The sequence below is a fragment of the Kogia breviceps genome, chromosome 6 (genome assembly GCF_026419965.1).
Source record: "Kogia breviceps isolate mKogBre1 chromosome 6, mKogBre1 haplotype 1, whole genome shotgun sequence".
NCBI classification, from domain to species: Eukaryota; Metazoa; Chordata; class Mammalia; order Artiodactyla; family Physeteridae; genus Kogia; species Kogia breviceps.
The window spans coordinates 35,719,008-35,743,785 of NC_081315.1; the positions used below are offsets into that span (position 1 = coordinate 35,719,008).

Consider the following 24,778-nt stretch of genomic DNA (forward strand, 5'->3'; position numbering starts at 1 on the left):
TTGTCTCACAGGCTTCTCAAGCTGAACATGCTGGGAACTAAATTCCTCCAAACTTCTTCCTCCTCTTGTTTTCAGTATCTTCATAAATGGAGCCGTAATAAATCTTTTAGCTCAAGAAAGAAGTCTGATTCATCTTTAGCTACTGTTTTCTTTACCTAGCAAACCATATAAAGTCAGTAAGTCTTTTGACTTCTTCCTAAGTAGCTTTCAAATCTGTTATTTCTCTCCATTCCTCCTGCTACTCCCCTTACTGAAACTAGAGTAATTTATTTCTTAGAGTATTGTAGCAGTTTATGCATATACCCTCTCACTTTTCTCTTCCTTGCCAGATTCATTTCCTGGGTTGCTTTATAATGAAATTTTTCCAGTTCCATGAACAGACCACTTTCACAACTGTGGGCCTTTAAATATGCTCTTCCTTTTTTTAAAAAAAAAATTAATTAATTAATTGATTTTTGGCTGCACTGGGTCTTCGTTGCTGCGCATGCACTTTCTCTAGTTGCAGTGAGTGGGGGCTACTCTTCGTTGCGGTGTATGGGCTTCTCACTGCTATGGCTTCTTGTTGTGGAGCACGGGCTCTAGGTGCATGGGCTTCAGTAGTTGTGGCTCGTGGGGTCTAGAGCTCAGGCTCAGTAGTTGTGGCGCACAGGCTTAGTTGCTCTGTGACATGTGGGGTCTTCCCGGACCAGGGCTGGAACCTGTGTCCCCTGCATTGGCAGGCGGATTCTTAACCACTGCGCCACCAGGGAAGCCCTCTTCCTTTTACTTAGAAAATTTTTCCTAAATATACTCTGGGTTCCTTACCAAGCTTTGTACTCAGTTTAAATATCACTTTCCTTGATAATTATCCCTCAACCTGGTATGTTCCTATATTTGCTCTAATAGCACTCTTCATTTTCAGACATATAATTACTTGCTGAATTTGTCTTGTACTCTAGAGTCTGGACTGAAAGCTCCATGAGAACAGGGACTATATCTGTCCTATTCCTAAAAAAGCCCCTATATCTTAGCCTTAGTATTTCTATGGGTCACTGGAATATATTCTCAACATTGACAGAAGTATTACTCTATTTTGAATGAATACTTTTGCAGTGTTTATTTTAAAAGGCCCACCTTCAGAATCCTATTCCTGTACATGTAAATATGCAAAATTTTCTACAGTAGTCACCTCTTCTGGTTGTTTCCCTGCTTATGTCTCCTCAGTTCTAAGTCACCTCTCTTCACATTATCAGCTGTTTCATATATCAGCTTTATTTTCTATATATGTTCCTTTTTTATTAGTTTTCTAAATTTGTTGTCATTCAGTTTTTAACCTTTCCTGATCTGGAACTGGATTCTGAAATGATGTTCTTAATGGGTTTGTTTTTTACTTTGTATGATTTTTTTTTTCCTGTATCACTGTCTGAATAAATTTTTGATGATAGCATTTTCCCCCTCACATTCTTTTGGTTTAAATCATTATTCACATTAGTGTTTGTTTGAGTCAATTCATGAACATGGACAATAATCTCTGTCATCATAAGCACCTCTCATTTGTTAGAGCAGTTCCTGAGAATATTTTTGAGAAGCGTAAGGGAAGAACAAGAAGGGAAGAAATAGAAGAAAAGAAGTTGGAAAAGAGTGATGAGATTGGAGAGGGGCTGGAAAATGATGCTCAGTGAGGATTCTTGCTGTTGTACAAATAATTCCTTAAACTACGAATCACTGTCAACCATGTTGAAAGTTCTCATTCTTGCTTTAGTGTTTTGTAAATTGACTCTTTATTATTTTCTATATCTACTCCCTAAAAGATCTTATTTACTAAGAAAGTTTACTTTGTGGTAACTCTTCTAATGTCTTCCGTTCTCATCACTTCGAAAGTATTGGTTGATACTATTAAGCATAATATTGGTAAAATAGATTATTTTCTTTTAATTAAAATTTTTGTGCCTGGTTCAGTATAATTAAGGTGAATATACCTTATAAGCATGAATCAGTTCTCTTTTATCAGCATTTAATCCCAAATTTAAAGTATTGCCAAATCCTGTAACTTATTCTTAAAGTAGAATCAGAGAGTGATACTGTTGTAAGGGTTCATGACAGAATTTGGCTTATTTTATCCTTTATCCCTCTACTCCCCAATCAAATTTAACTGAGAGAATGACTAAAGCACCTAGAACAGTGCTTTTCATATTTGCATGTGCATTTGAATTCACTGAGGGTCTTGTTAAAATACTGATTAATAAACTGATTTAGTAGGTCTGGGGTTGGACCCAAGATTCTGTATTTCTAAATAGTCTATTCCAGGTGATGCTGGTATAGCTGGTTTGTGAACCACATTTTGAATATCAAAATTTAGTTAGTATCTAAAATAGCTCATGCTGGGTAGCAGTTTTGCCAGTATCACTGCCTAGTGAAATATAGGCTTCAACCTGAATTCATTATTTTGACACCTATTTATTGAGAGCCTGTGTACCAAACATAATGTTATATGTTATAGCTAATAAAGATGACTAAGGTGTAGTTTTCATTCTAGCCTAATTAAGCACCAGCTGTAATATTCTGATTCTCCATGTTCTTTGTTTGATTTCCTTCTGTGTCTTTTTATTGATTACTTTTTCTCATTTCATCTATAAATTTTGATGACTGTCTCTATATTTCCCAAGTTTAACTGTTTTCCTTCTGTTCTTCCTTTACATTCATACCTTGAGAACATTTTTTTCTTTGCATTAGATATTAACTCTGTCTGAATTAGTTCCCTAAATTTACCTTCTTAGTGATAGCTCTAGTCTTGTATGTCCAGATTTCAACCCCTATTATGCTGTGCTTTCTTCTTTTTATTCTGTATAATTTAAAACTTAATTATGTGGTTATATATAATGCCTGCTCTGTTGGCCTTATATACTATTTTCTGTTTGTTTTTTGTTTTTTCTTCCAGTTTTATTGAGATATCATTGACATACAACACTATATAAGTTTAAAGTATACAGCATAATGATTTCACTTACATACATCATGAAATGATTACCACACTAAGTTTAGTGAACATCTATCATTTCATACAGATACAGAATTAAGGAAGTAGAAAAAAATTATTTTCCTTGTGATGAGAACTCTTTGGATTTACTCTCTTAACAACTGTCATACATAATGTATAGCAGTATTAATTATATTTATCATATTGTACATTACATTCCTAGTAATTATTTCTGTTAATAATTGGAAGTTTGTACCTTTTGATTGCCTTCATACAATTCTCCTTCCACCCCTGCAACCTCTGATAACCACAGATCTGATCTATTTTTCTATGAGATTGTGTTTGAAGTATAAGTGACTACAATACTGTGTTAGTTCTTGTCACACAACATAGTGATTCAGTATTTCTATACATTTCAAGCTGATTGCCATGACACATCTAGTTAAGATCTGTCACCATACAAAGATGTTACATAGTTATTGATTATATTCCAACACCATGTGTTTCATACCCATGACTCATTTATTTGCAGCTGGAACTTTGTACCTCTTAAATTCCCTCCCCTACTTCTTTTCTTCCATATCCCCTTCACATGTTTGTGTTTTTATACTTGTTTTCTAGTCTCATAGCACTGTGGTCAGAAATGTTGCTTAATATGATTGCAGTCTTCTTACATTTACTGAGACTTGTTTTGTGGCCTACCGTGTGATCCATCCTGCAGAATGTTCCACGGGCATGCAAAATTTGGATGGAATGTTCTGTATATATCTTTAAATTCCATCTGATTTAATATGTCGTTTAAGGCCAGTGTTTCCTTGTTGATTTTCTGTCTGGATGATCTGTCCATTGATGTAAGTGGGGTTTACAGTTCCCTACTATTATTTTTAATGTCAGTTTCTCCCTTTATATCTGTTAGTATTTGCTTTATATATTTAAGTGCTCCAATGTTGGATGCATATATATTTACGATTGTTATATCTTCTCCTTGGATTGATCCCTTAATCATTATATAATGTTCTTCTTTGTTTCTTTTTAGAGTTTTTGTTTTAAAGTCTGTTTTGTCTGAAATAAGTATGCTACCCCAGCTTCCTTTTGATTTGCATGGAATACCTTTTTCTGTTCCCTCACTTTCAGGCTGTGTGTGTCTTTAGATCTGAAGTGAGTCTGTTGTAGGTAGCATCTATATGGGTCTTATTTTTCAGTCACTCTTATTTCCTTTGATTGGAGCATTTAGTTGATATTTATTGCCATTTTGTTAATAGTTTTGTAGTTAATTTTTGTTCCTTTTGCTCTTTTCCCTTGTGATTTGATGTCTACCTTTAGTGTTATGTTTGGATTCTTTTTTCCTTTTTGTATATATGTCTGTTATGGCTTTTTGGCTTGTGGTTAACATGGAGTTTATATATAGCAATCCATATATGTATTACATGATTGTTTTAAGTTGCTGATCTCTTAAGTTTGAACGCATTTTAACAACCCTGCATTTTACCCCGTATTTACCTTGCTTAAAAATTTTGACATCGTATATACATCATGTTTTATTTATCCCTTAACTACTTGTTATGGATATAGACGACTTACTACTTTTGTCCTTTAACCTTTCTACTAAGTTTATCAGTGGTTGATCTACTACCTTTGCTGTATATTTGCCTTTACCAATGAGATTTTTCCTTTCATGATTTTTATATTCCTAGTTGTGGGCTTTTCTACTTACAGTCCCTTTAACTCTTTTTATAAACCTGGTTCATGGTGCTGAACTCCTTTAGATTTTGCTTGTCTATAAAACTTTTGATCTCTCTTTCAAATCTGAATGATAGCCTTGCCGGATAGTCTTGTTTATAGGTTTTTTCCCTTTTGTCACTTTAAATATATTGTGCTACTCCCTTCTGGCCTGCAGAATTTCTGCTGAAAAGTCAGCTAGTAGCCTTATGGAAGTGCCCTTGTATGTAACTAGTTGCTTTTCCCTTGCTGCTCTTAATATTCTCTTTTTAATCTTTTTGGGTTTTTTGGCCATTTTAACTTATTTTTTTAAAAAAATTTATTGACATATAGTTGATTTACAGTGTTGTGTTAATTTCTGCTGTACAGCAAAGTGACTCAGTTATACTTATATACATTCTTTTCATATTCTTTTCTATTATGGTTTATCACAGGATATTGAATATAGTTCCCTGTGCTATACAGTAGGACCTTGTTTATCCATCCTATATGTAATAGTTTGCATCTGCTAATCCCAAGCTCCCAGTCCTTCCCTCCCCACTCCCCCTCCCTCTTGGCAGCCACAAGTCTGTTCTCTATGTCTGTGAGTCTATTTCTGTTTCATAGATATGTTCATTTGTGTTGTATTTTAGATTCACATAGAAGTGATACCATATGGTATTTGTCTTTCTCTTTCTGACTTCACTTAGTATGATGATCTCTAGGTCCATCCATGTTGCTGCAGATGGCATTATATTTCATTCTTTTTTATGACTAATATTCTATTCTATATATATATATATATATATATATATATATATATATATATATATAAAACATCTTCTTTATCCATTCATCTTTCAATGAACATTTAGGTTGTTCCCATGCTTTGGCTATTGTAAATAGTGCTGCTGTGAACATAGGGGTTCATGTATCTTTTCTAATTAAACTAATTGTTTGGGTTTATGCCTAGGAGTGGGATTGCTGGGTCATATGCCATTTTAATTTCATTGTGGGTTACTGTGGTCCTCTTTGGGTTGATCTTGTTTGGGACTCTGTGCTTCCTGAACCTGACCGTTTGTTTCTTTTACCTCATTAGGGAACTTTTCAGTTATTATGTCTTCAAATATGTTCTCCGCCCCTTTTCTCTCTCTTTTTTCTGAGACCTTTATAATGTGAATGGTAGTACACTTGATGTTGTTGTCCCACATATCTCTTAAACTGTCCTTTCTTTTTATTTTTAATTTTTTCTCTTCAGCTTGAATGATTTCCACTACTCTGTCTTCCAGTTCATTGATCTATACCTCTGTAGCATCTAATCTGCTGTTGATTCCTTCCAGTGTATTTTTAGTTTTAGTTATTGTATTTCTTCAGCTCTGTTTGGTTCTTCTTTATAATTTCTAAGTCTTTGTTAGAAACTTCTAATTTCTCACTGTGTTCATCCATTCTCCCTAGTTCTTTGAGCATCTTTATTAAGATCATTATCTTGAACTTTTTATTGGATAAGTGGGTTAACTTCATTTCATTTAGTTCTTCTAGGGCTTTATCTTGTTACTTTGTTTGGAACATATTCTTCTGTCACCTCATTTTGCCTAATTCTCTTTTTATTTCGATGTGTTTAGTAGGTTGGTTACAGTTCCAATCTTGGGGAAGTGGCCTTCCTTATGAGATGTCCGTTGGGTGCCCAGCAGTGACCTGCCCTCTGGTCATCAAAGCTATATGTTGTAGGGGTGCCCTGTGTGGGCTGAGTTGGCCCTTCATTTGTGGCAGGTTGATTACTGTGGGTGCACTGGTAGGCAGACTTGCCCCCATCTGGTTGGTTTTCTGGCCCTCCATAATGTGGAGGCTGCTGGCTGCTGGTGGGCGGAGCCAGGTCCTGGGTGGCTGGGTGTGGTGCTGGCGATCTTGGAGTTAGTTTTTTCCTGCTGGTGTGCAGGACTGTGTCCTGGGGAGGTGGTTCCTGGGGTTGATGTTGTCTGCTGGTGGGCAGGACCTGTTCCTGACATGGGTGGCTGTGAGGCCCAGGGTGTCCTAGAGCTGGTGTATATTCACTGGTGAGCAGAGCTAGGTCCTGGGATTTTTGGCTGTAGAGCCCTGGGATTCCTGGAACTGGTGTCAGCCTGATGGTGGGTAGGGCTGAATCCTGGTGGTTGGCTCTGGGGTCCCAGGGGTCCAGGGGATAGTGCTGGCTCACTGGTGAGTAGGGCTGGGTCCCCACTAGGCTAGCTTCTTAGCCTCGGGCATCCCAGGACTGGCACCAACCAGCTGGTGGAAGGATATGGGTTCTGGCACTAATAAGCTAGAGAGAGGATTCCAAAATTGTGCTTGCCGACAGCAGTGTCCTTGTGATAGAACAAGCTCCCCAAAATGACTGCAGCCAGCGTCTGTGTCCCCAGGGTGAGCTCCAGTTGCCTCCTGCCTCTCTGGGAGGGTCTCCAAGATCAGCGGGTGGTTCTGACACAGGCTTCTTTCAAATTACTGCTTCTGCCCTGGGTCTTGGAGTATTTGAGATTCTGCCACTTTAATTACAGTGCCTTTGCCTGTTAAGAGTGGAGTATGTACTTCCTGTAGCCCTCAGCTTCTTGTGAAAGTAAGCCTCACTGGCCTTCAAAGCCAAACATTTGGGGGGGCTTGTCTTCCTGGTACAGGAACCCTAGTCAGGGGAGCCCAGTGTGGGGCTCAGACCTGTGTCTGCCTGGAAGGAACCATGCAATTGTAATTATCCTCCTGTTTGTAGGTTGCCCACCATGGGTCTTGACTTTGCATTATCTTTCTCTACATGTCTTATTATGGTTCCTTTTTTATATCTTTTTTTGTGGAAGGTATTTTCTGCTAGCCTTCACATTGTTCTCATAAATAGCTGCTCTGTAAATAGTTCTAATTTTAGTGTGCCTGTTGGAGGAGGTGAGCTCAGGGTCTTACTACTCTACCATCATGGCCACTGCCCCTGGTCTTATATACTTTTATGCAGTTCATTTACTCTATGAGTTTCCTACTTGATATGATTTTAACTCCTTTGGATCTCACAGAAATCTTTGTGTCAGAAACTTAAAAATGCTGGTTTCTTGATTTACTCATTGGTCAAGAAAATTTTTCATTACATCTCCTAACATCTAATGTTTTACATCTTCTGAAAAAAAGAAAATTTCCATTTTTAAACTCATTTTGGTGGTTGTACATCTTTTAGATGCAGTATTTGTATTAAAATAGCTTCTGTTTCTCTGATTTCCCCTTCCTCCTGGTTGTCAGTCTTAAAAACAAAACTAGAATTTATCTGTCCCTTTTCTTAGATCTTTTTTATCTACCTGCTTTTGTAGTAAAATGAAGTTACTATTGACGCCAAACCTTTTCATTAGCTTTTTGTTGCTTGCCATATTCATTGTTTTAAAAATTCTTTTTCCTCTTTAAATTCTGTTTAAAGAAACAATCTTTTTTCCTTCATATAGGAAAAATCTCTTTATTGAAAACTTCCTTAAAATATTCTCTTCCATAAATTAGATTGACAAAAATCATGAATTATTTTAAAAAAGAAAAGCAGTAGTTAACCTTTTTTTTACATGGGACTTTAGTAGTGAAAGGAGTCATATATTTCATTTTTCTTTTCAGAGTATAGTTTTTTTTGATTCAGGAGTATATGTTAGTTATCAAGCAATGTGAAAAGTTTGCATTTAACTGACAGGAAGTTGTAGATTTTATTGAGAACATGTGACTTTTAAAAAATAGAGACGAAAAGAAGCCCACAGAATAAATTTAAGAAGTTCCTATAATTGAGAGGTTTTTTTTTTTTATAATCTGCTCTGGTTTTCTGAATATTTTTTGGTGCAGTAGATTTTGAATTGTTTTTACTCTTTATTTTAGGAAGCAAGAAAGGTAGCACCAGTGTTCCTCATGCAGAGAATCAGAAAAAAGATAAGGAATGCAAAAAGAAGCGTTTTTCAGATGGGTCCAAGAAGAACAAAATTGTACCTGAAGAATTGACTTCAACTGTCACAAGAAGTCGAAGAATTTCCAGACATCCATCTAATTGGTGGGTGGTAAAATCAGTGCAGAGTAAGTATTTTTATTTAAATTATGTTCACTCTATAAGAGCCTCTATGTTTGATTTATTCAAAGAAAAATCTCATAAGGAAAAATTTAAATTGGATCATTAATAGAATATTAAATCAATTAATTATAAAGATATTCAGGAGGCTTTATCATATACAGTATTCTAGATATATGGATACAGCTGTGGAAGAATAAAACCAAAAATGAAAAATTGCTGCTCTTATAGGACTTACATTCTATTGGAGGAAGATCAGCAATATAGATATATAATTCATTCATTGATGGGTAATTGAGAAAAACAAGGCACATAAAGATTAGAGTTGGGAAGTAAATAGCAGAGCTGGGAGTAGATAGGAGAATGGAGCAGAATATTGTTTTTGTAAAAGGTCAGTAAGAGTTGATTAGGATCTTTCAGAGCACATATATGAATAAAGTGAAGGAGGGAGCCATGTAAGTAATTTGGTGTGGAGCATTCCAGACCAAGGGAACAGTATTAATATAATACTTTATTGGATGATGTTTATTCCAACTTTATTCCAGCGTGATGGACCATGCTGGAAAAGCTTGAGGAATGTCAAAAAGTCAGTATGGCTGAAGAAGAGAGTAAGCCAGGGCAGATGAAGTCAGAGAAGCAGGCTGTGATAATGAGTTTAGACAAAGTGTATTGGGAAGCTACTGGACAATTTTAAGCAATAAAGTGACCTGATTGACTTATCTTTTAAAAGGATTATTTTTACTGCAATGTACGGAGGGAACTAGGACTGGGCAAAAATGGAAGCATGGAGAGTAGTTAGGAGGTGGTTGGAGGGAATAGAATGGAAATGGTTGGATTCAGGATATTTTTGAAGGTAAATCACAGCAAGTACTTATGAATTGGAGTGAGAGCTGGCTTCAAGGATGATTCAGATGCCTGGACAAGCAGAAAAATGGATCTACTGTTTGCTGAGGTGAGGAAAAGTTTACTGAGATGAGGAAAGATATGAAAGAAGCAGATTTGGGAAGAATCTCAAGTTTTTAGGTTGTGATATGTTAATTAGATATCGAAGTAGATATATTGAGAAGATAGCTTGATAAAATGAGTCTAAAGTTGGGGGGAAAGATCTGGGAGGACATATAATAAGGGAGTTATCAATATAGAGGTGATCGTTAAAACTTCAGGACTACTTGAAATCATCTAGTAATAGACTATACTTGGAGAAGAAAGAAAGCTAATAATTGAGTCCTGGTAGACTCCAATGTTAGGAGTAGGGAAGAGAAAGGAAGATCCATCAAAAGGACTGAAAAGGAGCAGTTAGTGAGATTAAAGGAAAATGAGGAGAACTTAGTGTTATGGAAGTGAAGTAATGAAAGCATTTTAAGTATTGGGTGATGAACTATTTTAAATACTGCTCATGGCCTGAATTAGATGAGAGCTAAGAACTGACAATATGGTTTTGGCAACATGGAGGTTGTTGGTCACCTTGATAAAAATTGTTTCTGTAGAATGATGAGACCAAAAGCCTGATTGGAGGTGGGGTTCAAGGGAGTGTAGGAAGTGAGGTAGGAAAGACAGTAAGATAAAGGGACATAGCAGATATGGGGTCAAGGGAAGGTGTCTCTCTCTCTTTTAATATGCAAGATACTACATCAGCTTATCTGCTCATTAAAACGACCTTGTAGAAAGGTAGAGGATAATTAAAGGATCACAGTCCTTGTGTAGGCAAGGAGTAGGGTGTGGTCCAGTCCATAGTAAAAGGGTTAGCTCTAGACAGGAGCAAGGACAGTATATCATATAAAAGAGGAAAGGAGGGGTATATGGTGACACTTAGAAATAGGTTGGTAGAGTTGATGGTGCGAAGGTAAATGTTGGGCAGTGGAGACATTGAATGATATCCTCTGAACTGAGAAGGAACTTTGAGACTGCAAAACCAGGCAACTCCATAAAGTACAATTATGAAGTTTATTTTGGGTGTAAAGGCGGGATCAGGTGGTTGATGATCCAGAGGCATTCGCAGCTGCACTCCGCACAGCTTGCAATCCAGTAAGAAATGTTTATTCTGTTGCAGATCTTATTGGATTTTTGAGTTAGATCTGAGTTCAAATTATGATTCCTCCTCTTTGAGGAGATTACTTTTTTAAGTTTCTCACTCTGTAAAATGTGATTACCAATATTTCCACCTCATTAAGTTGTTATAAGTATTAAATGGCATATACTTAGTATTAACATGTTAACTACTACTGTTACTCCTATGGAGAACTCATCTTTTTGCCCCACGTTGCTGGAAACTACTATGGTCAGCGAACGTGTAAATGTATGGATTAATAAGAATCTTAGAGCTTGGATAAGCATGCTGGAACTCCAAAATTTACCAAAAAAGACCTGAAATGTATCAGTCCTGAGACATGTTGGGTTGCTGATCAAGTAGAGAGTCACAAAAGTGGAGGAATGCTTACAGATCACCAAACTCCTTCATCTGATGGAAGAAGAAACTAAGTCTGAAGCATAGGAAAGCAACATAAGTTCCCCCTAAGGTTATAGACCTTTGTGCTAGATTTGGAAAATAATGGAACCCAGATTTCTTGACTCTTGATCTACTGCCTGTAGTGTACACGTGACCCTCCTGCTTTTTCATATATGTCGAGAAACATTTATTGAGTTTCTACTGTGAGGCAGGAATGGTGTTAGGCTGGGCCAGGTCTAGATGAGGCAGATGAGCAACCTAGAATGGGAAATTTAAGGAGACGCTTGGTCTTAGGGTTGTGTGAGTGACTTGGAGTAAACACCTTTTTAAATTTTCCACCCTAGTTAGAATTTTTATTTTTTCCTTATGAGAACTTTTAAGATATACTCTCATAATCATTTTGCGATATATACATATATTAATTATTATATTCTGTACCTTAAACTTGTACAGTGTTAATATGTCAATTTTTTCCCAGTAAAACTGGGAAAAAAATTTTTTCTACCCTAGGCTACTCTTGCTTCACCATAATCCTGCCCTTGCTGTTAGGCATGAGGAATATAAAGATAGGTAAAACATCAGTCTTGGTCTTAAGGATTGCCAGTCTGCTGGAAGAGAGTGATAAGTAAACAATCAGATGTATGATAAACATTGTCAAAGGACTGAGAGAAAGCTACCTAATTTAGCCTTGGGAATTAGAGAAGCCTTCCTGAAGATTGGATTAGGAGTCAGCTAAGTGATTGGGTGTGGTGAGGAAAAAGGATGGAATGTTTCAAGCAGAAGTAGCATGTGTAGAGATCTGGAGCTGAGAGCTTGATCTTTTGTTTCATTAGAATTATCTGGAGGAGTTGTTAAAACACAAATTATAGGACCCTACTCTGAAAGTTGTGGGTTAGTAGGTCTGAGGTAAGGCCTGAGAATTTTCATTTCAAACAAATTCCCAAGTGATGCTGATCTGCTGGTCTAGGGACTATTTAAGATCATTGCTTTGGAGAAATGCAAATAGTTCAGTACTGCTGCCTTGTTTTTGATTTGTCTGTTTGGAGGAGACTGTTGAGAGTTACGATTAATGAAATAAGCTCTCTAGATGTAGTAATAAATTAGAATTGAAAATATTTAGACTTGATCCTTAAGCTATAGGTAATCATGAAAAGATTTTAACCAGGATTGTAGTGATGCAGTTTGTGTTTTCCAAGGATGATTCTTGAAGCAGTGTGAAGGATGGATTGAAGAATGGCAAGGCTTGAGAAAGGAGATGAGTTAAGAGGCTGTTTTAATGGCCCAGATAAGAAATGATAAAAGTCCCTGCTAATGACAGGCAGCAGAGCTTAAAAGAAGAGGATTTGAAAGACATTTAAAAAAAGTAAAATGACAGGATTTAGGGATTGCTTGTGGAAAGGGAAAGGAGTCTTGGATGACTCAGATTTCTGATTTAGGCATCTGGGTAGTTAGTTATACTTTTCATTAAGATAGGAAATAAAACCAGAGTGGCAGATTTGGGGGAGAGTGGTAGGTGAATATTATAGATATCAGCATGTAGATAGTAATTAAAGTTATGGGTTGATAGGTCCCTCAGAGAAGGTACATAGACTGAGAAGATGAAGCTGGTACCTGGGGAAATACCAGGATCTTAAGGATGACTAGAAGAGTAGTGGGCAGAGCCAGAGAGGATGGTTTTGGAAACTCGTGATAAATTTAAAAGGTTTGGTACATGTATCTATAAATTGAAGAACTGCATAGTTTATGAATTTAACTTGAAAACAAATACAGCCTGTGAGGGACTTTCCTGGCAGTCCAGTGGTTGAGACTTTGCCTTCCAGCTTAGGGGGTGCGGGTTCGATCCCTGGTTGGGGAGCTAAGATCCCACATGCCTTGGGGCCGAAAAAACCAAAACATAAAACAGAAGCAATATTGTAACAAATTCAATAAAGACTTTAAACATGGTCCACATTAAAAAAATCTTAAAAGAAAAGAAAACAAATATAGCCTATGAGATTGCTGTGTGTATGTGTTTACATGTAAAATATAAATTATGTTGGTATTTTAGTGAGCTGAATAATCAAACATTATACTAACTTTAGATTATCATTTAATCCTTTAGGTCCTTTTTCTAGCAATTCTTCAGTAAGAAGTGAATTGTCATTGTATCGTAACAGCAAACAAAAACCTGCTGAAAAAACAAACCAATCATCTAAGAATACTGGGAAAAAAACTATTCCATTTAAAAGGCAGAAGAGAACTAATGAAGGCAGCTCAAGAACACAGAAGGTTTTAAATGCTAAAGATTCCGGTTGTTCCCAGAATGAGTCATTGGAAAGCAGTGAGGCAGACCCAGCTGAGAAGAAAAACCTTAATCCTTCTGGGTAATAATGTCTCTTATGTGTACAGTGCAGTTATTTTTGTTTGGCATTTAATAATTTGTCTATGTTATTTAATCATTTATATAGAGGCGATGTTAGCATAAAGGAGTCTGCAATCTGACAGACCTGCTAGTAAATCCATGCTCTGCTATTAGCTGGGTGACACCTCGGGCAAAATAGTACTCTGAATGTTTCCTCATATTAAAATGGGGAATAATATATAGCACATGGGGTGTGAGTGATAAATTTAATAAGATAAGCATTATTGTCACCTAACAATCCCTTTTTAAAAATTGTGATAAAAACATATAACATAAAATTTATCATCTTAATCACATTTAAGTGTATCATTTGAGTTTTCTTTTAAATGAAGTTAATGTAATTACAATAATCAGGAATACATCTTAATTCTTTTCCCCATAAGATAATAATAGTTAACATATTTTAGTGCTTACTATGTATCAAGTATTCACTAGATGCTTTCAATGAATTCTCATCAGTCCTGACAACCTACTGAGGTAAGTATTGTTTTTATGCACTTTTGCATTTTGATAGCGCATTCACTCATTCATTCATTAAAAAAATAATACATATTATGTGTGAGAAGCTGCAGGTGGTGGGGATGTGTTGAAATAAATGATAGAGTGCTCTAAAATACATTAGTGTATGTCATTATAGTGCATACTATCTAAACAGTTCATTGAGTAGTGAATTTCCCCCCACTGATTTGTAATGCCTTCTCTGTTTTATATCAGACTTCCATATTTATATTAGCTTGTTCCTTAATATCATTTGATTTTCATCAAGACTCTTAAGAGGTTGATAGGACAGGTGTTAGTTCTCTTTACATATGAGGAAGGTACACTTAGATAAAATAAATAGTGTGTCATTGGATATGTAGGTCTTTTATTAGTCCAACTGTTTTTACTTGAATGTATTAATAATAATAAATCACTGTTTTATTAAACAAAGCAGATAAGCCTTAGCTATGGGTTGAGAGAAATACTAAGGTATAAAAATTGAGTTTTTATGTTGAGTTTCTGAATTTGAGCTAGTACCCCTAAAACAACTCTTATCTTATGCACAGTGAGAAGGAGTTAGTCTAATGAGAAATATCCAGAGTTGATAGTTGCTACAGTATCTGCTTAAGAAAGCCTGTTTGGTATCTGGATTCATAGAAAGGAAGATCTTTGAGACATTTGTTTAGTTAACCTGTATAGTCATTAAGCTACTTACTATAAATGAAAGATCAAATATGTAATTATTTTGGTATTCTACTTGCCATAAGGTGGGAAGATAAGTCTTTGTGGTTACTCAGTGGCTCTCATGGAAAACTCAAAGATAATTTAGATTTAAAAAGCATGTTAACAGTATTATTGTTCTGTATTTAGGAAAGGCAAAAAAAAGAGGCATTATTACATTAAAATATGAATATGTCTAATTTGTCTAAGGAGTCTTCCTGATCAGAAATATTACATGGAAAAAAATATTATTTGAACTTCTCCTTTATACAAGTAACATACTAAAATTTTAACTTGTCTAAAGTGATATTTTTTGCTTCTTAAAACTTAGTAACCATGGTCATTAATTAAACTACAAGCTAACACCCTTATTTTCTTCTTAAAGTGTTTAGAAAAAAAAAAATCTTAAAGAGCTAGTGCTTTTAAAGTATAAGAAGCAATTACCCTCTAGAAATCTTTGAATTTCTCTCATTTTAAATTTGTATAAGCACTTAATTTTTATATTATGTCTTATAAGCCATTTGGAAGAGAAGTTTACTACATTAGATTTTTTAACAGCTTTATTGAGGTATAACTCATATATAGTTCACTCGTGACGTGTAGAATTCATTGGTTTTTATTGTATTCACTGATGGTGCAAACTGTCAAAATAGTCAATTTTAGAACATTTTCATCATTAGGGTCCTTTAGCTATCACCTCCCTGTTCCCCTCCCCAGCAACTCTAAGGAACCACTAACCTACTTTCTGTCTACACATTTCTCTATCCTGGACTTTCATATGAGTGAAATCATATAGTATGAGGTTTTTTGCATTGACTTCTTTCAGTTTGTGTATTTTTAAGTTTTATCCATGTTGTACCATGTATCAGTAATTCATCCCTTTTTATGATTGAGGGCTATTTCATTTTGTTACATTATGTTTTGTTTATCATTCATCCATTGCTGGACATTTGGGTTGTTTCTACCTTTTGGCTATTATGAATATTGCTGGTATAAACATTTGTGTACAATGGAATTGCTGAGTCATATGGTAACTTTACATTAATCCTTTGAGGAGCTGCAAGACTGTTTTCCAAAGCATCTGCACCATTTTATATTCCTACCAGCAGTGTTTAAGGCTTCCAGTGTCTCCACATCCTTGCCAACATTTGTTATTATCTGATTTTTTGATTCTAGCCATCCTAGTTGGTAAGAAATGGCATCTCATTGCGGTTTTGATTTTCATTTCTGTGAAGACTAACGATGTTGAGCATCTTTTCATGTGCTTATTGGCCATTTGCCAATCTTTACAGAAAGATTTACTCAGATCCTTTGCCTGATTTTTTGGGGATTGTCTTTTGTTTTAATTGAATTGTATGAGGTTTTAATATATTCTAGATACAAGTGTCATCAAATAAATGATATTTGATAATCTTCTCTCTCATTCTTTGGACTGTCTCACTTTCTTGATGGTGTCCTTTGAAGCACAAAAGTTTTTAATTTTGATAAAGTTCCATTGATCTGTTTTATCCATTGTTGCTTGTACTTTTGGTGTCATATCTAAGAATCCTTTGCCCAGTCCAAGTTCATGAAGATTTACTCCCATGTTTTTTTCCTAAGAGTTTTGTAGTTTTAGCACTTAAATTTAATTCTTTGATCCATTTTGAGTTAATTTTTGTATATGCTGTGAAAAGTCCAGCTTCATTCTTTTGCATGTGACTATCCATCCAGTTTTCCCATAACTGTTTGTCGAATGGTCTTAGCACCATTTTTGAAAATCAGCTGACCATAGATGTATAGGCTTATTTCTGGATTCTCAGTTTTATTCTGTTGTCTATATATTAGTTGTTATTCTAGAACCACACTGTCTTGATTACTATTGCTTAGAGGTAAGTTTTGAAGTCAGGAAGTGTGATTTTTCTTTTTCAGGAGTAATTTGTCTATTCTAAGTCCCTTGGAATTCCATATAAGTTTTAGAATCAGTATGTCAATTTCTGCAAAGATGTCAGTTAGAATTCTGAAGTGGATTGTGTTGAATCTATTGGTTTGAGGAATATTTCCATCTTAACAGTGTCTACTGATCCATGAACAGGAGTGTTTGTCCTATTATTTAGATCTTTAATTTCTCTCAACAGTATTTTCAGAATATGTTTTACACTTCTTTTGTTAAGTTCATTCCTAAGTATCCCTTTTGATGCTGTTGTGAATGGAATTGCTTTTTAAATTTTATTTTTGGATTGATCATTGCAAATGTATAGACATACAATTGATCTTTGTATTTTGATCTTTATCCTGCCATCTTGTTGAACTGATGTATTAGTTCTGAGAGCTTTTTAGTAGATTCTGTAGGACTTTCTAAGTACAAGATCATGTCATTTGTGAATAGTGATAGTTTTATTTTTCCCTTTCCAATCTGGATGCTTTTTCTTGCATTCTTGTCCTGGCTGAAATCTTTAGTACTATGCTAAGTAGAAGTGACAGTAGCAGACTTCCTTGTCTTGTTCTTAATTTTAGGGGGAAAGCATCGAGTCTTTCACCATTCAATATGTTATTAGCTGTGGGTTTTTCATAGATGTTCTTTTATCAGGTTGAGGAAGTTCCTTTTTATTCCTAGTTTGTTGAGTGTTTTTTTTTTTTTTTTAAACATCTTTATTGGAGTATAACTGTTTTACAATAGTGTGTTAGTTTTTTCTTTACAACAAAGTGAATCAGTTACACATATACATATGTTCCCATATCTCTTCCCTCTTGCATCACCCTCTCTCCCACCTTCTCTATCCCACCCCTCTATGTGGTCACAGAGCACAGAGGTGATCTCCCTGTGCTATGCGGCAGCTTCCCACTAGCTATCTAATTTACATTTGATAGTGTATATATGTCCCTGCCACTCTCTCACTTCGTCACAGCTTACCCTTCCCCCTCCCCATATCCTCAAGTCCATGCTCTAGTAAGTCTGTGTTTTATTCCCGTCCTACCACTAATCTCTTCATGACATTTTTTTTCCTTAGAGTCCATATATATGTGTTAGCATACGGTATTTGTTTTTCTCCTTCTGACTTACTTCACTCTGTATGACAGACTCCAGGTCCATCCACCTCATTATAAATAACTCAGTTTCATTTCTTTTTATGGCTGAGTAATATTCCATTGTATATATGTGCCACATCTTCTTTATCCATTCATCTGTTGATGGACACTTAGGTTGCTTCCATGTCCTGGCTATTGTACATAGAGCTGCAATGAACATTTTGGTACATGACTCTTTTTGAAGTATGGTTTTCACAGGGTATATGCCCAGTAGTGGGATTGCTGGGTCGTATGGTAGTTCTATTTGTAGTTTTTTAAGGAACCTCCATACTGTTCTCCATAGTGGCTGTATCAATTTACATTCCCACCAGCAGTGCAAGAGGGTTCCCTTTTCTCCACACCCTCTCCAGCATTTATTGTTTCTAGAGTTTTTGATGATGGCCAGTCTGACCGGTGTGAAATGATATCTCATTGTAGTTTTGATTTGCATTTCTCTAATGATTAATGATGTTGAGCATTCTTTCATGTGTTTGTTAGCAATCTGTATATCTTCTTTGGAGAAATGTCTATTTAGTTCTTCTGCCCATTTTTGGATTGGGTTGTTTGTTTTTTTGTTATTGAGCTGCCTGAGTTGCTTATAAATTTTGGAGATTAATCCTTTGTCAGTTGCTTCATTTGCAAATATTTTCTCCCATTCTGAGGGTTGTCTTTTGGTCTTGTTTATGGTATCCTTTGCTGTGCAAAAGCTTTTAAGTTTCATTAGGTCCCATTTGTTTATTTTTGTTTTTATTTCCATTTCTCTAGGAGATGGGTCAAAAAGGATCTTGCTGTGATTTATGTCATAGAGTGTTCTGCCTATGTTTTCCTCTAAGAGTTTGATAGTGTCTGGCCTTACATTTAGGTCTTTAACCCATTTTGAGTTTATTTTTGTGTGTGGTGTTAGGGAGTGTTCTAATTTCATACTTTCACATGTAGCTGTCCAGTTTTCCCAGCACCACTTATTGAAGAGGCTGTCTTTTCTCCACTGTATATCCTTCCCTCTGTTGAGTGTTTTTGTAGTGAAAACATGCATTTTGTCAAATGCTTTTTTTTTTTTTTTGCATCTACTGAGGTGATCATGTGATAAATTTTTTTAGTTGATAAAATGTTGCTAGTTTTTTTTGAGGGTCTTTTGTTTTGTTTTGGTTTTTTTGGGGGTGGCTGTAGTTTTCTTGTGATGTCTTTGTCTGGTTTTGTTTTCAGGGTAACACTGACTTCATAAAATGAGTTGGGAAGTGCTCTTTTCTTTTTTGGAAGAGTTGTGAAGAATTTGTATTAAGTCTTTGAATGATGGTAGAATTCAGTGGTGAAACCATCTGGGCCTGGGCTTTTCTTTCTGGGTAGTTTTTTGATTACTGATTTATTCTTTTGTTATAAGTCTTCTGAAATTGTTTATTTTTCTCTTGAATCAGTTTTGGTAATTTGTGTGTTTCTAGGAATTTGTCCTTTCCATCTAGGTTATCTAATTTGTTAGCATACAGTTGTTTATAGTATTCTCTAATAATCCTTTTTTTTTTTTTCTTTTGACTCTGATGGTAGGACTTAGAGGGAGACTAGAAACTCCAGAAATAAACTATCAAAGAATACTCAGAAGTTTGGATGCTCTTTAGTTTTGTTGCAAACATAACTAAAGATTTTTTTTTCACAAATGATAAGAATAGGCTGGTGGACTGAGTCAAGAAACAAATTAAAACATAGGACTTGTAAGATGTGAGAGTGGAGAGAGAATTATGCAGTCTAGGAATAATGTATCTTGTTTGCATATATTTGGGGTAAGCTAGTTAGCTGGCAGCTACCAAAGAGATGAGCTTAGATTCCCTCTGAGCACTGTGCTCTTCCTTAGTAGGCTGAGTAGAGGTACCACATAAAACAATTTCAGCAAAAACTGTGATAGATTTAACTGTGTAGTATACATCATAAGCTGCCTGTAGGTAATGTCTCCCAGTGCCCTCCTATCATCATGTCTATCTTAGTTAGGCTAGGCCAGGTCTGTACCATTTCTTTTATCAGAATTTTTCAAATTAGAACTCTTGGTAGGTTCTAAAGTCAAATTTCCTTCCTGGACTAGTTGTAAGTTTTAGGACCTGAACAAGGTTATCTGATATTTGTAATAGCCAATGTTATATTGTCTACCCACCTTGTGTAATGTTTCTAGAAGAAATATTTTTTGAAGAAATGTAAACAGTTACAAACTTCATTTTCATAGAGGTACAGGAAGCTCAAAGGATCAAGATAGTATGGCTGCACAAAATGTTCATCAAAAGTCTCAGATCAGTGGATATACATGCAAGACACCAGCAGAGTCAAATGTGGATTCTAGAGAGCCTGGGACTTCACTTTTGGAAAGAAGGTATGCATGCATTCTAAGGATAATAGGATTTACTCACTGTATTTGTTACCAACTGCTGTGTAACAAATTACTCACAAAGCTTAATATTAATTTTGTTAGTGCCTTGCAAACATTATTTCACAGTTTGTGTGGGTAGAAATCTGGGAGAGAATTAGCTGGCTAGTTATGGCTCAGGGAATCTCATGAGGTATAGCAGTCAAGATATCTATCTGGTTTGCACTTAAAAGGTAGCTGGAGGCCACAGTTTCTTGTCATGTGGTTCTCTCCATAGGGGTATTCAGTATGGTAGCTAGCTGGCTTCCCACAAAGCAGGTGATCCAAGAGAAAGTGTGACTATGATGGAGGCCATAGTGTCTTTTGATGACCTAGTCTTTGAAGTCTTCTAAAGTCTATATCACACTCAGAAGAGGGGAGTTAGAATTAGGCTGAACCTTTTGAAAGGGGCATCATCTAAGAATTTGTGGATATAAGTTTTAAAAAGAGCATATTCAGTGAGCAAACCAAATTAACCTAGTCTCCTAATATCTGAAGTCATACACCCTTTTTCAAAATGAAGGAATGGTAAATTATAGCAGATTCTCAGAGTTTGAAGGGACGGCTAAGATTGCTTTACTCTTTGGGAGCCTGTGACCACTAGGCCTGTCTTGGGCTCATAATAGGAGGAAGAGGATCTAGGACTGGGATAAACTGAATCATCTCTGAACAATTTCTGAACTATATTTTAAATTGCTTGTTTTTGCCTGTAGTTTAAAAAAAATTAAGATAAGCTGATTTATTTCTAATTTTATTTCTTATGATTTGATTTTTATCAGTGTTAGTTGACTTAAATTTGTAACTTGAGTCATGAGTTAGTTTAAAAGGTTATAAAATTCAGTATTACCATGTTTGACAAGTCAAATGTAGGATTAAATTGTAGACTTTTTGTTTTATGCAGCAAATAAGTATACTATTAATATTTTTATAAGAAAAAAACCTTTGGCAGTTTTAGGATAAAAATGACCATTAAGGTAGATATATTAGATAGATATAAATGCACAAATTTTGTGGTTTACCTTTTTTTCTTAAGTGGACCTTCTAGGCTCAAGAATTATTTAACTTCTGGAATGAATAATTCAGATGTGGATGATAATGAAGTTCAGGAAAGTTCGAGTAAGTTATGATTTATTTTCTACTGTCTTGATTTTTATAGTGTTATGCATGTGGAATAAGGTGTGCTATGTTTTATTTAAATTATCACCAGTAACATTTTTGTGGCAAATATGTATTGAATACCTATCCTTAAGAGCCTTACTTTATTGTTAGAGATTTCTAAGAACTTATACCTACGTGAGGGAAGGAGGGAGGGAGAAGAGAGAGAGGGAGAAAGAATGAGAGAGATGAATGACAGTCCTTTCTTTGAATAGGACATAATATAATTGGCACTTAAGACACATACTGCAGTATTTTAAAGCTGATAAGGGTATAAATGAAGCAAGATCAGACATATATTGATGATTACTGAAGCTAAGTGTTGAAGTTTTAAAAATGCCTCTTAATAGAGTTTTATAATTTTTTATGTCCCTGAAGAATGTGCTTGAAATATAATCTCTTATACTGTTTTTTTCTTTCCTAATTCATTAATTCTTTTTCCATTTAAATTGTTTCTTCCCCTTGTGTTTAGATTTACTTTATTATTTTTCTCCTCTAAGTGGAATACTTTTTATATTTATTTTTCTGCTTTTTATTTGGTAAAGAAAAAGCTGAATTTTCTGGAGTATAGTTTTAGTTTAAAATTAAAGGCTTTTTTTTTGTCAATAGAGTGTTCTTATTGTTGTACACTCTGAATTATAGTGATTTTTCTTTGACCCAGGTGTTATTTAAAAGAGTGCATTAGTCAAGTGTTTGGTCTCCAGAGTCAGGAACCTGGGATTGAATCTAGCTTTACCACTTATTAGCTATGCTGTCTTGAGTAAGAAATTTCAGTGTTCTTAGCTTCAACTTCCTTATTTGTACACTGGCGATATCAATTCTAATCTCATAGATTGATACAAAGATGAATACACATTCTTTGCTTAGTTTTAATACCTGGTATATGTTAGTTATGCAATGTTGGCTGTTATCCTAAGAAGTTGCGTTTTGTTTTGTTCTTTTGTTGATAGTTTATAGTTTCGGGCTTCCCTGGTGGTGCAGTGGTTGAGAATCCACCTGTCGATGCAGGGGACACGGGTTTGTGCCTCGGTCCGGGAAGATCCCACATGCCGCAGAGCGGCTGGGCCCGTGAGCCATGGCTGCTGAGCCTGTGCGTCTGGAGGCCACAACAGTGAGAGGCCCGCATACCAAAAAAAAAAAAATAATAATAATAATAATTTATAGTTTCATTTCATTGTTCTTGATAACTTTGCCCTGTCTTATTAATTCTTTGAATTTTCTTTGTGTTCTAGAGTATGGTTAGAACACATAAAATTCATGGAAGAATTTTATAATTCTTCCATGGATGCTTGAAGAAGAGAATATTACTTTTTTTATACAGATACGGATTAAAAATATATATACACTCATTTTGTTAATGTAAGTGAATATATATTTTTAGTATACTTTGAATATTTACAAAATTCTTAAATATTTATGGAATATTATGGAATACTTACTATGCATTCTTCTAAGGGAAAAAGATGTCAAAACTTGTGATTTGTTGGATGTTGAGAGTAGAAAATTAAAGCAGGGATTTTTGTTTGTTTGTTTGTTTTTGTTTTTTTGCGGTACATGGGCCTCTCACTGTTGTGGCCTCTCCCATTGCGGAACACAGGCTCCGGACGCGCAGGCTCAGTGGCCATGTCTCACAGGCCTAGCCGCTCCACGGCATGTGGGATCTTCCCGGACTGGGGCACAAACCCGTGTCCCCTGCATTGGCAGGCAGACTCTCAACCACTGCGCCACCAGGGAAGCCCAAGCAGGGATTTTTAGGGTGGGAAATGGGAATTACATTTTTAGGTAGATGGGCAGAAAAGGTCTTACTGAAGAAGTGATAATTAGAGTGAAGATATGAAAAAGGTGAGAAATCAAATTGTGCAGCTGTATGGGGAAATAGTGCCTCATGCAGAGGGAAGATAAGGGCAAAGGTTTTGATCAAGAAACACCAAGGAGGCTGGGAAGGCTGGAGTTAAGGAAGAGAGGGAGAGGGTAGTAGGAGAGATGTCACAGAGCTAACAAGAATGAAAGATCATATAGGATGTTAAAGGCTTTCGGGCTTTACTGAGAGAGATGGGAAGCCATTGGATAATTTTGAGCAGAGGAGAGACATGACTAACCTTTCAACAGAATCATTGCGGCTGCTGTAGAATACACATTAGGGGTGGACTGATAAGTTTTAAGGGGGCAGCTGTAAGGTTGGAAGCAGGGAGACCAGTTGGCGAGACATTAGTAATCCCTTTGTGAGGTGATAGCTTGGACTAGGGGGTTAGCAGCGGAAGGTGGAGAGCAGTAGTAGGATTTTAGGTGGTTTTGATGGTAGAGTCAACATGATTTCCTGATGGATGGGATGTAAGGTGTAAAAGAAAGTGAGGTGTCAAGGATAATGGACTTTAAAGTTTTTGGCCTGAGCACCTGGAAGAATGGCATTGTCATTTCTTGATTTGGAGACTACTACAGAAGGGCAGATTTGAGGGAAAAGAACAGGATCTTAGATTTGTACATTCAGTGTTTCATATTATTCTTATCCTTTGTATCCTTATCATTTGTGAGGTCTGTTAAGGACTGCCAGAATTGAAGTAAAGTGTTTGCTTTGCAGTGGTCTGTCTCTCCTATTTCCTGCAGTCTTTACTATGTACATTTCAGTGCTCTTACTGAGCATGTAAGTTTGTATATGGAATGTACCTGTTTGGGTCAAATTTACCTTCTTGACCAGTTACAAGGCTTTTACTTTGTAGTCTTTTTTTGTCTAATATTAACATTGTGACTCCCTGCTTTCTTTTGTTTTGTTTTTTTTCTTCCTTTTACTTAACCTTTTTTTTTTTTTTTTTACCAAACTAAAGTAGAGTGCTTCAAACAGCATGATTGAATTTTTATATTTGACTTTCTCAGTCAGTATTTTTTTCCTTTAATAAATGTTTAACAAATATGCTTTGTTACTTCTTTGTAAAGTTGGTAGATAGTCTCACATATGCTAGCAAGGACTCAGGAACTTTCTTTTTTATCACAGTGATCAACTAGTCAAATAATAGAAGTCTTTTGAGTCACAATCTTTTTGTCCTTGAAACTATTTAGCTATTGCTCTTTTATCTCATGATAGCTAATGCTTATGAGTAGATATTGTAAGCCAGCCTTACTTCTTTTTTCCTTTGTAAATAACCTGTTTCTTCCATTTTCATGCTTATTAGGCTTTGCTAGTCTTTGAAATTCTGGAGTTGTCTCTGTGTTTTGCTTTGTTTTGTTTTCTACTCTTCTGGGAAATAATTTTAAATTTACTCAAATACCATAACCCCTTCATCCAGTTTCCATAATTGCCAACATTTTACAATATTTGTTTCATTTTCCTCCCTGCCATCTCTACACAAATGTTTATACATGTTTATTAGTCTTTTTGTTGGGCTGTTCAAGTACAAGTCACATACATATTATTATGTGTGAGTATATGCAGACATGATGCAAGACAAAAACATAAT

At 35.7% G+C, this 24,778-nt stretch overlaps 1 protein-coding gene across 7 annotated transcripts in view; it reads left to right on the plus strand.

Moving 5' to 3' along the window:
• Window positions 1-24,778, plus strand: part of CENPC (centromere protein C) — a 91,665-nt gene that overhangs the window by 42,838 nt on the left and 24,049 nt on the right. For 5 of the 7 annotated variants that reach the window (XM_059065739.2, XM_067035718.1, XM_067035720.1 and 2 more), the window contains 4 exons: window positions 8,513-8,704; window positions 13,244-13,505; window positions 19,995-20,138; window positions 21,205-21,287. In XM_059065739.2, the coding sequence (XP_058921722.1) occupies window positions 8,513-8,704; window positions 13,244-13,505; window positions 19,995-20,138; window positions 21,205-21,287 (681 nt within the window). The remainder of the gene's footprint in view (window positions 1-8,512; window positions 8,705-13,243; window positions 13,506-19,994; window positions 20,139-21,204; window positions 21,288-24,778) is intronic. The other 2 variants (XM_067035717.1, XM_067035719.1) reach the window with 1 other exon arrangement.